Source organism: Plectropomus leopardus, chromosome 17, assembly GCF_008729295.1.
Source record: "Plectropomus leopardus isolate mb chromosome 17, YSFRI_Pleo_2.0, whole genome shotgun sequence".
Lineage (NCBI taxonomy): Eukaryota > Metazoa > Chordata > Actinopteri > Perciformes > Serranidae > Plectropomus > Plectropomus leopardus.
Window position 1 is genome coordinate 11,404,333 of NC_056479.1, and position 15,684 is coordinate 11,420,016.

General features: G+C 41.4%; 1 protein-coding gene across 4 annotated transcripts in view; it reads right to left on the minus strand.

Annotated features, from left to right (window-relative positions):
* znf385c (zinc finger protein 385C) overlaps positions 1–15,684 on the minus strand; it is a 189,461-nt gene that overhangs the window by 18,143 nt on the left and 155,634 nt on the right. For all 4 annotated transcript variants that reach the window (XM_042505284.1, XM_042505282.1, XM_042505283.1 and 1 more), the window contains 2 exons: positions 12,260–12,402; positions 705–815 (listed from right to left, as the gene is read on the minus strand). In XM_042505284.1, coding sequence (XP_042361218.1) covers positions 705–815; positions 12,260–12,402 — 254 coding nt within the window. The remainder of the gene's footprint in view (positions 1–704; positions 816–12,259; positions 12,403–15,684) is intronic.

The following is a 15,684-nucleotide window of genomic DNA, read 5'->3' on the forward strand; positions in this document are numbered from 1 at the left end:
TTGGTTTATGTGAATATGCATGAAATGTCATGGGATGTTTGCTTGTTTGTGCATGTGTGTGCTCTCATGTGCATATTTGCAAGCGTACAGTACGTGTGTGTGCGTATTTGTGTATGTGTGCGTGTGCCTGGGGTGGCAAGGATGGGAGAAATGGAACGAGGAGCCGAGAATGCTGCTTCCTGCTGGGGCTGCTGATTGTTTCTGGTCTTTGCTGATAAACGACAGCTCTCCCTGCTGTCTAATCCCTCATACCAAAACAACAGGCAGACACACACACACACACACAGATTTCACTGAAAGAGAAACTCAACAAACTTTTATACACACATAACTAGAAAAACTTTAACTTTTACATAAATTTGCAGAAAGGGGCTCCACTTACAGTTTTTGTTTTGCATACAGACACAAACATACACACATTTGCTTATTCACACACAGGGTACACAAACAGAGTCAGTGGGGATGATAAGGGCTTAGGTAATTGAGGGACGGCCATATTTTCAAAAAACAACAGTCAAGCAGATAGCAGAAGCACAAAACAAAGAGATTATGTTCTCTGAGGCTAGACTCACTTTTCTCTATAGATTGCTTTTATGTTGTAAATCACACATTCCTGCATGCAGTCTCTTTCTCTCTTATCATCCCACAACCTCTCTATATTTCTTAGAAATGCCAAAGCATAAAGCCACTAAAACAGTACTTACCGTTGAGTTAAAACGCAGGTGGCAAATGTTGCAGGAGATAATCTGTTTCTTCTTGAGGGGCTGAGGGACTCCAAATGTGTGGTTGATCACTGCCTTCTGGACAGGGTCCATCTGAGGGACAGGAAGAAAATACAAGTACAAACAACATCAGTTCTAGATGATTTTATTTCCCCAAATGAGAAATGTCTGTGCTGCAAAACAACTCAGAGGTGAAGTTGTTCCCCAGAAAGTCAAGATTTAATCTACAGTGTGGCCACACTTTTATTAAGTATCCTCGATTTCATCATTTGACAGCCAAACATAATTTCCAGCAGCTACAGCAGAAGGTTATGGGGGAATAATTTCAGTTATCATTGATAAATGTTGTCAGTCTCTCAGAATTAATTGAAGGGCAATGTTCACGATTCAACATTTGGCACCGATGCAGAGAAATATATTGAAAATATTTACAGCCAATTCCTTGTTAGAGGTGAAAGTTGGCTAGCTACGACAAGTGCACTTTAGTACAACAGTCAATAAATCCCCCTTATGAAGGTTATAATGATCTGATTTGTTTGAACAGTTTTTGGAGGAGGCGAATTCAGTGTGCTGGTTTTGGAAGCTGCATTTGTGGTGCTGCTACAATCTGAAACCAGAGGGCATGACGTCAATATGTTACTCACATGTTAATCAAAATGATTAAAGATAAAAAAATAAAAAGAAGATAAATACATAAAAATATGAACAAGAAATCCGGGATAAGCAGGGGGGCGTCTACCTGTGAAAGCTGAGCAGGTTTGTGGCATAAATCTGGAGCAAATGAAAACTTCACTCAAGTCACCTCAGTGAATTGGCATGTGGTTGCATGGCCCTGTGATGTGAGGAGAATATCTCAGTTTCTGCTGCTGCAAGGACAGCGTATGATACTCAGAGCTTTGTGCATGATTTTTCTGACATCTCTGGCTGTTTCGCCTACAGAACTTGCATGGAGTAACTTTACCAGAGGCTGTGCTTTATTTTGTTATTTTTTATAAAAGGGAAGAAGCTAAAGTGCATCAAGAGTCAGCGTTCACGTGCACAAAAAAAAGTAGATAAATGTATTTTTGCCCTTATTCTGAAAAAGACAATCTAACTAAGTTGTTTACATGACTAATAAAAATGAATGTTCCACTGATATTCCTGTGTACATGCAGTCATGCATACTCAGATTAATGTGCCCGTACATGCCCTTCATCACTTCAAAGTATGATAAGTGGAACAGCTGTCACTATTTTGTGTCTTTGCATCAAAATAGTATCTTTTAAAAACTTTCCATCAGTGTCAGACATTTTGACTGTGCAAATACAGCCTGTCTCGTCAAACACCCTCTTGAAAAGGCCATTTTTTTCATAATGTTTAAAAGCGGGTCTGTTTCTTCTTCTGACCCGAAATGTAGGCTTTTCTAAACACAATTGAAGACATTTACAGCATAGCCCTTTGTTTTATATATGTCCCTCACCCAGTGAAACAAAGTTATTGCCAGTTGGTTTGTGAACAATGCACAGAGCTGGCCATTATCAGGCAAGGTGTTTTGTGTCACAAAATGCAGCAAAACCCCCAGTGAAGATGCAGATTCTGAATGTGCTGTATACTTGTCCATAGAATGCTCCAAAAACCCAAACAACACCATCATAACCCAGGTTTTAATCTGAATATGCTACATGCGGAAAAAGGCGCAACTCGTCATATCTAAACAGAATAAGCTATTTATATGATCCTTATTTGACCCTAAATTCAGAATGTTGTCATTTATTGAAAAATAGTTGAAAATAAGTGTGCATGTAAACATAGTTACTTACGCGCTTCTTATGATGCAGTGGATAAAAGTATGTGACAGTTAGAGGAGACAGCTGACTCAGTGGAGAAACTTCCTTTATACGTTTCATCAAACTATAATGCATGCCAACTAATTAAGCACTGTGACTGAACTGTCACAATTATAGAAAGTAATGCTGACTGTGATAAGCACACATGTAAATATATTCAGGCTGAGTGTAATGCTTTTGAACAATAGGTGGATGCTTTCCAAATGTGTCTCAGTGCATTTAAATAACAAGAGGACCAGAAATATATATTTAATTTAGACTGAAAAAATCTGTCATTAATAAAAGTGAAACTAAAAAATAAAGAAACACAGTACTTGGTTAACTGCCTAGAGATTACCCAAGACCCAAGTTTCAGATGACACATCATTGCAGTAACACTAGAAGTCACATTGACGAAGCTACGTGTCATCGGCGTCAATTAAATATGACATGTGGCACAGCTGCATTGTCAGCTGTGTGCCATGCCTCTTTTATATGTCAAAGATGCTGAAAAGACTTCTGCAAAGGCTACACCTGTGCATTCTTGCTCATAGCTTCTCCAGCAAGACTCCTCAAGATGCATTTTAGGAACTGAGACAGATGGCACAAAGAGATTGATTTCCGGGTCACGGGCAGGAGGATGGAGGAGTGAGGTGATGAGGAGGCACAAAATAGACAAATGAGAAAAGCCCAGGGTCTGCAGTGTGAGGGTGCAGGCAAGTGACTATTACTTACTGGGGCAACAGAGAGCTGGTTTTCTAGCTAATGTTAGCTAGTTGGCTGATAAATACCATGAAATATGATGTTATTTGTACATTTTCCATGTTGTCAGTTCCATGTGTGTCTGCCAGCCAGGCTGCATCTTTAATGTGGGGCAGTTTGTGGATGTTTTTTTTTTTGGACATTATTATAACATGGCAGCACTCAATGTCTCCAAAACACACACTCCTTTGCTATTGGTTGAGGCTGCGACACAATGTGCAGATGTTTGCCACTTGAAGAAAATGTTTGATTCGCCCATCTGCTCACAATAAAATGGAAATGGATGGAAAGCGAATATTTGGTGTTAATTGCACCCATGTGCCCTATAGGAAATTACACTGAATTAAACCACTCCCACTTTGTTTCTTCTTATTCAGCCTTGTTCTATGCAAAACATATTTCCTTCAAAATGTTTTTTCAATCCTAATGCATTTTCAATTGACTTTGAAAAACTTATTGACAATGTCAATTTTTAACTGCAAACATCAAAGCAAACACCTATGGCCCACCCACCCAGGTGTTTCCACATATTAGTCTAATTAGACCTCCTCTCATGACAGTTGATGTGTGCACATAATGGGTTTCATTGACATCTTCCTCACTCTTAAGTTGCACCTGTTACAGTGAAATACTGGCACAACTTTATGCAGAGAACAGGCCTAATCAGCAGGTTAACACAAAAAACACCTGTTGGGTGGAGCACTGAACTGGCAATTTTTTTATGTTAATCGCACTCATGAGAACAATTTTTCTTTGCTTGCAATTAGTTTTCACACTTAACTATTTTTCACTTTGTCGTATTGTTTTCAATAAACTTTGTTTATCATAGCCCTCTTTTAAAGTCCTTTTTTCCACTTTCTATTTCTGAGGCAATGGGAGCAACATGACTGCTTGAATATTTAGGTCCAGCGACATGATGTAATATGACTCATATGACAGCAGCCTACAGTATGTTTAGTATATTCTGTATTTGTGCTGTTAGAACAGTTCCTCTTTCTACTTAACTGAGCTGAATGCTCACTGAACACACCTGTGCCTGCTATATTTAAGTGACCTGAAAGCATGACTCTGTGAGCAGTGATGAAAGTCTGAGGGACTGCTGCTGGTTTTATGTCACTTTATTTTGCACCTGAGTACTTTTGTTATGCAATAAAAATTGGAGGGGAAGATATTTTGATTTCATGTGCATGAGATATTCCTGTGGCTGTTGTCTCCTAATTACCTCCACCGTGAAGACAGGAGACATTCTGCTGCTGTAGAGCTTGCTGTATGTGTCTGGTCACCGTGTTCAGATAATAATTAAGATGTGTGTCAGATTCACTCTTCACTCATGCGTTGCAGGCTAAAGTAATCATCAGGGCTGTCCCTGCTCTCACAGGGTGGAATATATTAATAGAGCTACCACACCCACTCACCACTAACAAAAAAAACCCTTTTTAATTTGACATCCAGACCTCAAAAATGGTGTAGAGCCAAGACGGTCCCCTTTGCTTTGCTGAGAGAGGTGGGGTATGATGGACGGGGTCCAGGATAGAAATAATAACAATACTGAAAATACGGCTTCTAAAATTATTCATGCTGACAAAAAAAATAAAAGCTGATGCAAGTTTTCAGAAATTTCAGCCCACCCAGAAAGCAGGATTTTCTTTAGGTTAAAGGCGTATGCAGAGATCCGCTGAATGCTTATGATGTTTGCTACTTTTAACAGCGGACCTTTTTTACAGCAGACATTTTTAACTTGTCATAGTAGAAAAAGCACATTTGAAATTAAAAACATTAACGATAGCTCAGTTCCATTAAGTGTTCCAGTGAGCAGTGTGCACAATCCCCAGCATCCCCTAAATGAATACAACTATAATGTTTTTAAATACACCTGTGCTTTTCCTACTGACATGTCAAAATGTCTGCCAGGAAGAAGGTCTGCGCTGCTGAGATGTGGCTTTCACTGCAATCAATTTGTAATCAGCTGGAGTTATAGCCTACTTATGAGCTAAGAGATTATACTTCAATACCACCATGCTGGGACTGTAAGAATTGCAACTGGTCAGCTTAGGCTGCTCATGTTTTCTCCTTCAAGTTTCTGATTTTCCTTTACAGATTGTTGAGAGTGAAGAGAACATTAAGGAATTTGAAGAATGACTTTTGGTAGTTTACCTTTTTCACTAACACACATCTAGCAAAGCCTTGACACTGCAGGCCTCATGTTCACGATCACTGCTCTCTTTGAATGAATGAAAGGTGAATTACAGCAAGTGCATAGCTGCAGTCTTTTATTCACCAGTAAGAAATGGCAAAATTACATATGTTGCTTGGATGTAGCTCTTGTTCTGAAATGAGGCTTTTACATCAGGGACTTAGGCCCGGATCCTAGTACACTTAACCACATTGTCCAGCTCATTTCATGAACCAACTGTGCCAAAACACAAGAGTGGACAGCTATTTAATGTGAGTAACTGTTAGTAAGTAAGGCATTCCTCAACACCGACAGTCTCCAACAAAATCTGCCTACGCATGAGGATTGTTTTTGACCGTGTCAATGTGTATAATGTGAAGGTCAACTCCACTGTACAAGCTTGGGAACTTGTGATTGGCGCTTTTTTTCTACACTGTAGTGACAACATAAGTTTAGTTTTTAGTTTTTGATCTTCATTTCGAACATGCCAAATATATTTGAAGAATGAAAATGAAATATAAGTAAGAAAAACAACCTCAGAATGCCTATTGGACATAATAAGTAAACAACATAAATATTTCACGTCCGAATAGGAGTCGGAGGAACTGTACACTTCATCCTACTGCCTTTTTTTTCAGCTTCATCAAAAAAAAAACTAATTTTAAACATGAATATTCCCACCTTCTTTCCCAATATTCACTACATCTTCTTGAACAAATCAAACAAAAATTTAAGACAAAACAAGAACAGATCAATCCTTAAAATAAACAAATGTCACATAGATCACTGGTTCTCAAAATATAGTTTGTGTAGCACTGGTGGTAGAAGGGAAATCTCTTAAATATTTTTTTTAAATTAAGTTAATTATATCAAATAATTATAACACTATAATACTATACTTAGCCTATTATTTCCTGAGGTAGTACACATTGTAAAACATTTTAGAGCCACTGATGTAGTTTATGATGACTTAAGTGTACTCCGCAGTATGTGTGTAGCCCACCATCGCCCTTTATCACAGAGTAAATTAAGAATGTATACACAGTTACAGTGGAAAACATAATTAAATCATGACAAAGTCTGATCATGTGTGTGGTGAAAGACGAAATTTCCAGCGAAATTTCCAGCTTCATGTTTCTCTCCAGACAGACTCAGTGGGGTGAGTGAGTTTGTTCCTAACACGACTTTATTGCCTTGTTGTCACAAGCCTCTCTCCAGCTCGTATTTAAATGCAGTTAGAGTTCATTGTAATCTCAGAAATGTGGCTGTCTGATACATTATGAGTCAGAGCAGCCCGGAGGGAAGTGTTTGGAGATGGTTTGGGGCAGACTAATTCAGTTTTAACTGTCTGTAAATAGACTGCAGACAGTCCCAGAACAGCAAACTATAAACAGTAGAGTGAAAGCCGAGGCTTCATTAGAAGGTCTGCATGCCACGATGACAGCTGATTTCATTGCGGCACCCTTCAGCATGGTATCACATATAACAATCATCTTGGAGCTCTCCCCAGGTTGGCGCAGAGCCTGGCTCAGTCCATTCCTCTACTGGCATGGCAGAGGGATGACCAGGAAGAGTGCTGTTCTCACACAGAGTCAGACCGCTCACTGGAACCACAGCGGTGGCACGGCAGACAGCCTCAGCTGCCCAGAGATCAAGGAGTGTTGGTGTATTGATGGCAGCGAGGATGGCGAGCTGCCTTGCTTTCTCTCTGATACACAAGCCTGAACAACATTAGATTCCTCTGAACCTCACAAAGAGCTGTGCCACGTCCAAGGCGGCTGCAAGAGTGGAGTCTGTTTACTACGGAGTCCTCAAGAAGGCCAGGTGTGAGAGGGAATATAAACACAGCTCACACTGAAAGCTCAGTGCTGGAGGTATATCTCTCCCTCAGGGCTATCCTTTCCTTTGTTGCTTTATTTTGGCCTCTTCTACATGACTCAAAGCTACCTCTGGGAGCAACTGACTTTTCCCTCCACCAGCCGTAGCCTGACCATGAAACCTAGCTCTCCCACTCCTGCTGCCCTCTGTCCACCTTTGCAGGGCAGGCTGCACACAGTTATTTGTTTTAGGAGCTGAAGAATGTGCCCATTGTCCATCCGCAGCCATCCTGAACCGACTGCTATAAATGAGTCTTTTGTCCAAGCCCTCCGTCCTCCCCCGCCATCCTGGTGCAGACAGAACTTATCCTGCACCGGGCGGCTGAGTCCATGATGCGGTTTCATGGCAGGTAGAGAGAAAGAAGGAGAAAGAGACACACAGAGATAGAGAAGGGGGGCAGTGCGGGGGGAGGATGTAAGAGGGGACACCAGGGGAACCGGAGGATATTTAGTTTTAGAGACAGGTGCATTCATCTTCCCCCCCCTGCACACGTCCGGGACAACGTGTGCCTTATCAGGGCTAAGAGAACCTGGGGCTCCCAGTTGAATGGACTTTGTGATTAATGCCACAGCTGCGCTGTCAGACTGTGTGTTATGGAGGCTAATCATCTCCTCCTGGGACTGAAGCGACACTGATTTGATGTTATTTCCACAGTTATCATAATTTCTGCATTCTGGTTGAGGTAGATTTCTCGTCCTACTGCCAGTTATTTAACAATGGCTGCAAGACTGAATATTATTGCATCTTCCTGTGAAGTAGCTTGCTACATTCATTAAAAATCTACTGCTTTTTCTCCTAAAACTGTGTCTAATATGGCTGCTTTTGTTATTTCTAACAAAGGTTGCATGACGAACAACTAGAACTACTGCCTCCAGTTGTATGCCTCCGCAAACCAGTCAAGCTGGACTTACAGTTTTCATCCATGTCTGTAAAAACGTGGATGTTTCACACACATCTTCAACTCGGCAGCACAGATGATCTATACAATCAGCATCATTTCAATATTAATGTCACCAATTCAGTATCTGACCGAATGTCTCCCCCTCTGTTCCTATGACACTGAATAATGACTAGTATTGATATTTTTTGCAGAACATTACAATTTCACAGTGAAGCTGACCTTTGACCTCTTGGATATAAAACATTAACCTTTGGCATTTTATCCTATAAGACAATCGTGTTAAATTCTGTAATAATTATTAAGTTACAGTGTCCTTGACCTTTGACCACCACATTCTAATCAGTTCATCCTTGTGTCCAAGTGGACGTTTGTGCCCAGTTTTTTAAAAAATCCTGCAAGGCCTTCTTGAGATATTGTGTTCAAGAGAATGAGACAGATGCAAGGTCATTTTGACCTTTGATCATTAAATTCCGGTCAGTTCATCCTTTAGTCATGTGGATGCTTGTGCCAAATTTGAAGACATTCTCTTAAGGTGTTCTGTGTGTTGAGGAAAATGAGACATAAGGATATTTGACATATGGTCACCAAAGTCTAATCAGTTGACATTTGTGCCAGATTTGAAGAAATTCCCTCCACATGTTCTTGAGATATTGTGTTCACAAGAATGAGATGAACAGACATAAAAAACCCCAAAACAACTGTGACTATAGCTATTGCCAGTATGTAGGTAAACACTGCTTTAAATTCTGATATACATATTTGCTGGGGGTTTCCACAAATTATTTTTATAAAACAACACAAAGCTATGAGGCACAGACGTCGGTTTGAGAATAGAAACAGCAATTTTCCAATTGAAGCATGAGCATAACACAGACAAAACACTGACCAGAGACCTGCCCTACTGCCTCCACCACTAATATAAATACATGAGGGTGTTAGAGGAACGGCTGTTTTCCATGCTGACTTTGCTGCTGGGCATGCTCAATTCTCCATAGGGCAGTATAGGCGACCCCACAACCCCAAAGCAGTGGGCGGCAGAACAAATGAATAAAATGCACTCTTCACATAGCAGGTTGGAGACCCCCTACACATACGGCACACGTTTATCCACCTGCACACATGTCCTCCACACTAAGAACCAGCCAGCCAGATGTCTGTGTGGCCCTACTTCCCTCTCTCTCTACCTTTTTTCGCTTGGTTTGTAAAAGGTGTAAAGTGTACGCTGCAGCCAAAGCTCTGGCTTATGTTTCATTTACAGACCACAGAACTGGAGATGGTTTCACAGTGTGCGATGAGGGAACACACACACACACACACACACACACACACACACACACACACAGCGTAAAACTAGGATCAAAGAAATCAGAAGTGCCTATACACACACAAAACGACAATGGGTATAGCGCTGGTAAGTAAAGGATCAAAGATACAGGCTTTTAATTCCAGGCACCAAGGCGAGGTAAGCATCAGAGCCGAGGTGCTTGAAGACCGAACAGTTTGCTGCTGACGTTTGAAACAAAGTAATAACGGTCTCATCGGTGGAGATGCTGAGGCGACAACTGGAATGCTGAGAGGTGAAACACCACTCGAATAAAGATCAGCACCCCGAGCCTGAAGTAACACCCCTGCACAGAGACAGCCGAAGAGTTTATGGGATGAGCACTGGAGGTCTGGCAGAACAGATAGTGAGGAGGTGAATAACAGAGTGACTAGCGTTAAGGACACGGTTTTATAGGCCCGTCTGCCTTTTTAGCTCTCAGTGATCAGGGGGATGAACACTGACACTAAATTTATGAAGTATGTGGATCACAACCCTTAACCATAAAATTAAGGTCACCACTGGTCCAGTGCACAAAAAGATTTTAATACATCTGTTGGGGAGTTGACAGTCTTTTTAAGCAAAATCAGTGGCATTTTGCAAAAAGACAAAATATTTAAAAGACATTTTATTCTCAAGCTAAAAAAAGGAAGTTACCTAATAGTAAAATGAGAATATTTTTCTGTGGTGAAATGTGTCAGCTCTTCACAGGATATTTCTGGATCTAATTAGGAACAGCACAAGTGTGGACCAAGCCTCTAGGAAGAGCACTGGGCTTTTAAGCAAATTTTACATAGTGGTCAAAAGTGGTACAACTTGTGCGTCCATCACATGATGCTACAAGGCCCTGAAAGACTTTTTCCCTTTGACTTAAATTGGGAATGATATATATGTAAATTTTGGTGAGCATTAAAACTTCTGCAAAAGACTTATTTCACTATGTAGTTTCTGACATTTTATTTAGCTCTTTATCAGACTAATGTTTGTTCAAGGGTTTGTTTTTGCGATAAGTTTGGCTTTAATTAGTTATATGATGTTTTTAAAAGGGGGGTTGACATCATGCTGACAGCTGTGTGTGCCAATCTGTGTGATTCTTAAAGAGCAATTGAACCCCCCACTTTTGGCTTGAATACCTCCACCCTGGAATGTGAAAAAAGTCTCAAAAATGGGCAGCGCTGGAAGGTGAGCTAAGACACGCCGTTGAGATTGCTACTGTGCAGACTATAGATACAGTCACACATGAGCGACTGCGGGCGACTATCACCTGCTGAGGTGATAGTGTGGGTAGTGCTGGTTGTGACACACTGGGAAAACTATCTTGTTAATAAGTACCTCAAAATATAAAGGTATGGGTACATTTTCCAGTTTCTTTCATTCCCTGTCTGTCTTCTGACTCACTGGGGCAGTTTGTATTTTTCATGGACAGTATCATACAAAATCAACATGTTAGACATGGTAACAATCACTATCTCCTACACACATAGCCCTTTGTTATTAGTTGAGGCTGTGACTTCACCAGTAAGTTCACCAAAGTTAAACTGATGAAATTACGCAAATTTACTTCACCACCGGAATTGAATATTTCATTCATCCCTCTGCTCACATGTGAATGAAAGTGAATAGTGGGCATATTTTTGCCAGTGTTAATTTTACTTTTGTGTGGACTGCACCCCCAGGCTCCAAATGACGTCACCAGTGTAAGATGACAGCAGCTGTATTCAGGATATTTTGGCTTCATTTTTGTACAAAAAGTGGATGGAAGTGAAGAACCATTGTTCATCTTTACATACAGTTATTGGCATGAATCGACTGTGATGTCACCCATTGTGGACCACCATTTTAAAGCATGAAGTTTGGCATTTTGGCCCTCACCATTTTGTTTTTTTTGGAGCAGAGGTGCACAAATTTGGATGAGTAGGTGGAGCTATGTTTTAGCACCTTATGTCTCCCAAAGAGTGAGTAACAGCTGGCTTCTAACTTCACAGTTTGCCTGATCAGATTTGAGAGTACCTGCTGCCCTCTTTTCTCTCTGCTGATCCCTCACTGGTGTATCCACTCTTGCCCTCTTATAAATTCATCTTTTCAATTTGGCAGCTTATAGAAACTTAGTTTTGTGTTATTTACACTGTTGGTAGTGCATCCCAACACACAGCAGCTTTTATGTATGTTTCTGTTGTTTGCTAGCAGATGTAAAAGACACTAAGGCAACTTTACTCAATTCAAAGTCAATGGAGAGCGTTCGACTGCCACCCCAGTGGGGGTGGGACTGAAATGCTCTGTCTCTATATTTCTATCCTGATCGACAAGTCTCTGTGGTAGTGACTTGTCAGTCACAAGCCTCTAAATAGAACCATAATTTACAAAATCAACATTTTGCTGTAAGACTTAAAAACTAGCAATCACGACCATAAACTCATTATGAAAATGTAGAGGTAATAAATCAATAAAGACGTAATGTCATTCTCTAATACAATCACCCCCTGCTTGCCATTAGAAAGAATGCAGGTTTAAAACACTTTCACATTGGCTTCACTTTGCTACCTCCACTTAATTTACACAGTCTATAGTACTTTACTATGTACAGGTTATCTTGGACTCGTGACCTTTATCCTTTATCACTGTTGAAATTCCTTGTGGATAAACGTCAGAGATTAATTGGTTTCACGATATCAGCTGCCAAAGAGCCACTGCACTCACCGTGTTAAAATTGGGGAAGAGGCTGAGAGGGGAGGATCCATTGAGTCTGAAGGGCAGGAGGTGTTTGAGGTCGAGCTGAGGCTGCAGAGGCCGTCCCGGGACGGGGAGGGAAGCCAGCAGGGGGCTGCCCTGGGCTGACGTACCTGGACAACACAAAGAGATAGATGTTTAGGAGTTAAGAAACAACGGGAAACGTTAACATGAGGGACTTTCTGTCCCAGTGTGATTGTAGAGGTGGAACTGCACTGATGGCTTTAAAAAGGTCAGATGCACCGCTCAGAGGAGGCCTGACTTTGATTTATTTGAGACCTGAGGCACCATTACACCTCCAGCTGACACCCAACACACATTGCAAAACTTAAGTGTGTGTGTGCTTGTGAGGGACCATGTGCTTGTATCTGGGACAACAGAGTGTGTGTATCTGTTTTTATGCAGACAACAGGAGGTGTACATGGGGGTTTTGGGGGGGCAGCCAGTTTTGCTGGAGACTTAATACTCCCATCACCCCCACTGCCTCAGCTGATCCCCCAAGGACAAGCCACATGTCCTGATGTACAGACACACACACACACACACACACACACACACACACACACACACAGATCATTTAATTACAGATTTATTGGCTGAGGAAAGGTGCCGGTGCGAGGGGAAGATGGGAGATATCGGATTTCAAATGGACCAGGGATGAAGAGATTTCTAATTTTCTGCTTGGCTGCGTTTCAGTGGACCAGCGTGCTCACCGGTGCACAGGCACTTATCCCAGCACCAGGATCAATCATCGGTGTCAGCTGCGGGTCACCGTGGCCACACCAAAGTATGCCTATCATGCAAGCCCTCCCAACACACACACATACACAGTGACGCAGTTGTATTCGTGTGCGATAACTCACACTGCAAAAAAAAAAAAAGTAATCACTGACCTTACAATAACACCAGTGGCTTAGAGATGGAAAAGACTTTCCAAAAAGGAGTATTTTTTTCTCAGAGGAGGGAAGGGAGACATGCAAGATTTCAGAGACAGATGGTGGGATAGGAAAAGACAAAGGTGAAGACAGAAAGAGGGATGTCAGACTTAAAAATTGGTAATATATTCAAAGCTGTGAGTGCATCATGTACGATACTACTCTGTTTTTGCCACAGGGCAATCGTGATGGTGAAATATAATTACTCTCTCACTAAGAGAAAAGACTGAATTCAACACTGAATCCGAAAACTGTTTTTCAACAAGATCAGCGTGTTTAGGAAGATGTTTTAAACACAGAAAATCGTTGATAAGTTATTTCCCATTTGTAGTTGATGAGTATGCCTTTCTGTTTTTGTTTTTTTTTCCTGGTGTCTCCTGTTTGTTGTCATGGACGGGCTGGAAAAAAATGTTAGTAAACAGTAGAAAGCAGCATGGAGGTCAGTGAAAATGTTTTTATATATATATTTTTAATATCTCTTCCTTATTCAGTCTCTCTCCAAACCTCGCACAATTTTCGAGTACTGCTTGGGTGGAGATGGATGATATTATGTGGTGACCTGTCATGGCATTGTGCCAGCACGGTGTCGGAATTCCATCAATGCCAAAAAAAGCTGATCAAAGCTGGAACTGATAAATACTCAAGACTACTGCAGAGTCATATGTACCAGGAGTGAATACCGATTGTAACCTTTGTTGTCTGTGTCTATGCTATCACATCAAGGACATAAAAGTATGAATGCAGTGAAGTTTACAATGTGTGAAACAGACATATCAATTTTCGTATGTAAAGAGAGTTGAAATGAGCCTTTAGTGTTGTTTTTCCCAAGGAGAAAGGAGCTTTAGAAATGTTTAATATCAATTGACTTATTGTGTTGCATGACTGCATTCCAATCAGTTCAAAATTCAAAACTAATGTTGCTAAAAACAAGACAGCAGTGTCAAAATGTTCACCAAGTCTTAAGTTGAATTTACTCAGAATCTAAACTTATTTTGCTAAACCCCTTTTTCCATTAATTATTCACTTTATTAACTAAAACACTTTCAAGTTTATGAAAAGATCATGATTTCAGAAAAACCAAGCACACTATGCACCCATCATCCTATTTTTTGCCTGATCACAAAACGACTCTGAACACTATTTTCTAGAAAGGCTGAAATACTGTAATATTCCACTTATCTTTCACCTAGACTGCTCAAACATTGCTACAAAGCCATCAAAGAAACACAAAAAATAAAAAAACTCCACATTTGTGGTGTTTTGTTCCTTTGTTGTGGCGTATTAGTAGTATTTTTTTTCTTAGCATTGGTTTCAAGGTTGTGCTACAATGATGATACTGCTGTATGGCTCGTGTGAAGTACAGAACAGAGTGATAGATGGAGAATCTGTCAGTAGTCTGGCCCATGGCTCTCTGCGGCTTGGCAGGATTAGCAGCAATGACGCGGGGTGTATGTTGTTGGTGGGTGGGGGGGCTAAAAGACTGAAGCTTTGAGCATATGCTCCTCAGCACTGGGCTCTGGCCTGCCTTTGCCATGTGTGGGCTCTCCTCTGCTGTCTGTCTGACACCCAGGGAGATGCAGCAAAAGGGATGGACGCAGCCTACAGACACGTGGGCAGCAGCCGGCGGGGGATCGCTCACACGCTCAGCACACATACACGTTCACACGGAAAACGAGGAGAAGCTGAGTCTTCTCTTGGCAGGGCTATCAGAGGGAAAAAGCTGGGCTTGCAGGGAGGACAGTTATCAGCTGATAGTGCTTCCCCACCTCTCTGTGACTCCCTAGGCAGCTTATTAAATCAGGAGCTGGCTGTTTGCCTCTTTGGATGATAACGGAGGCACAGCCCGCATCCAGGCATGTACAGCAGCAAGCGAGGGAGTGTATGTGTGCGTGTGTGTGCTTGGTTTGCATGTACTCGACCAGAATCACACACAAACACATACAAACAGAACTGCCTACGCACCTCTGAAAACAAATAGCTCCCAGGGCAAGGGGGAAGTCAATATAAACACTCACACACACATACAAACACAAAAAGGTATAATTTTGCACTTGGCACATATTGTGTGTGATTCCAGCAAGAGCACACTTTAAAGCAAAGCACCATAAATTTTCAAAGCAAATTTCTTTTGTTTTTGTATGTGTTTGTGTGTGCAAGGATGGCTTATTCAGCCTGCAGCCCCTGATAACCTCCTTCTATCACACTGCGTCATTTTCCGCTCATTTACTGATGTGTCTGCACATATGTGTGTGTTTGCATGGCTATGTGCACATATGTTCTCTCAGTCCGGAGTCATGTCTGCATCAAGGCTCAGGGTGTATTCATGCCTCACTTGTGGTCCGGTCCAGACAACCGCTGGCAGTTAAGGCAAGGCCCGAAACCAAATGTCCAGCCTCTTTCTCTCCCTCTCCCAGATGACTTTACTAACGGATCTGACTGTCTCTGCCAGTCTTTCCCCAG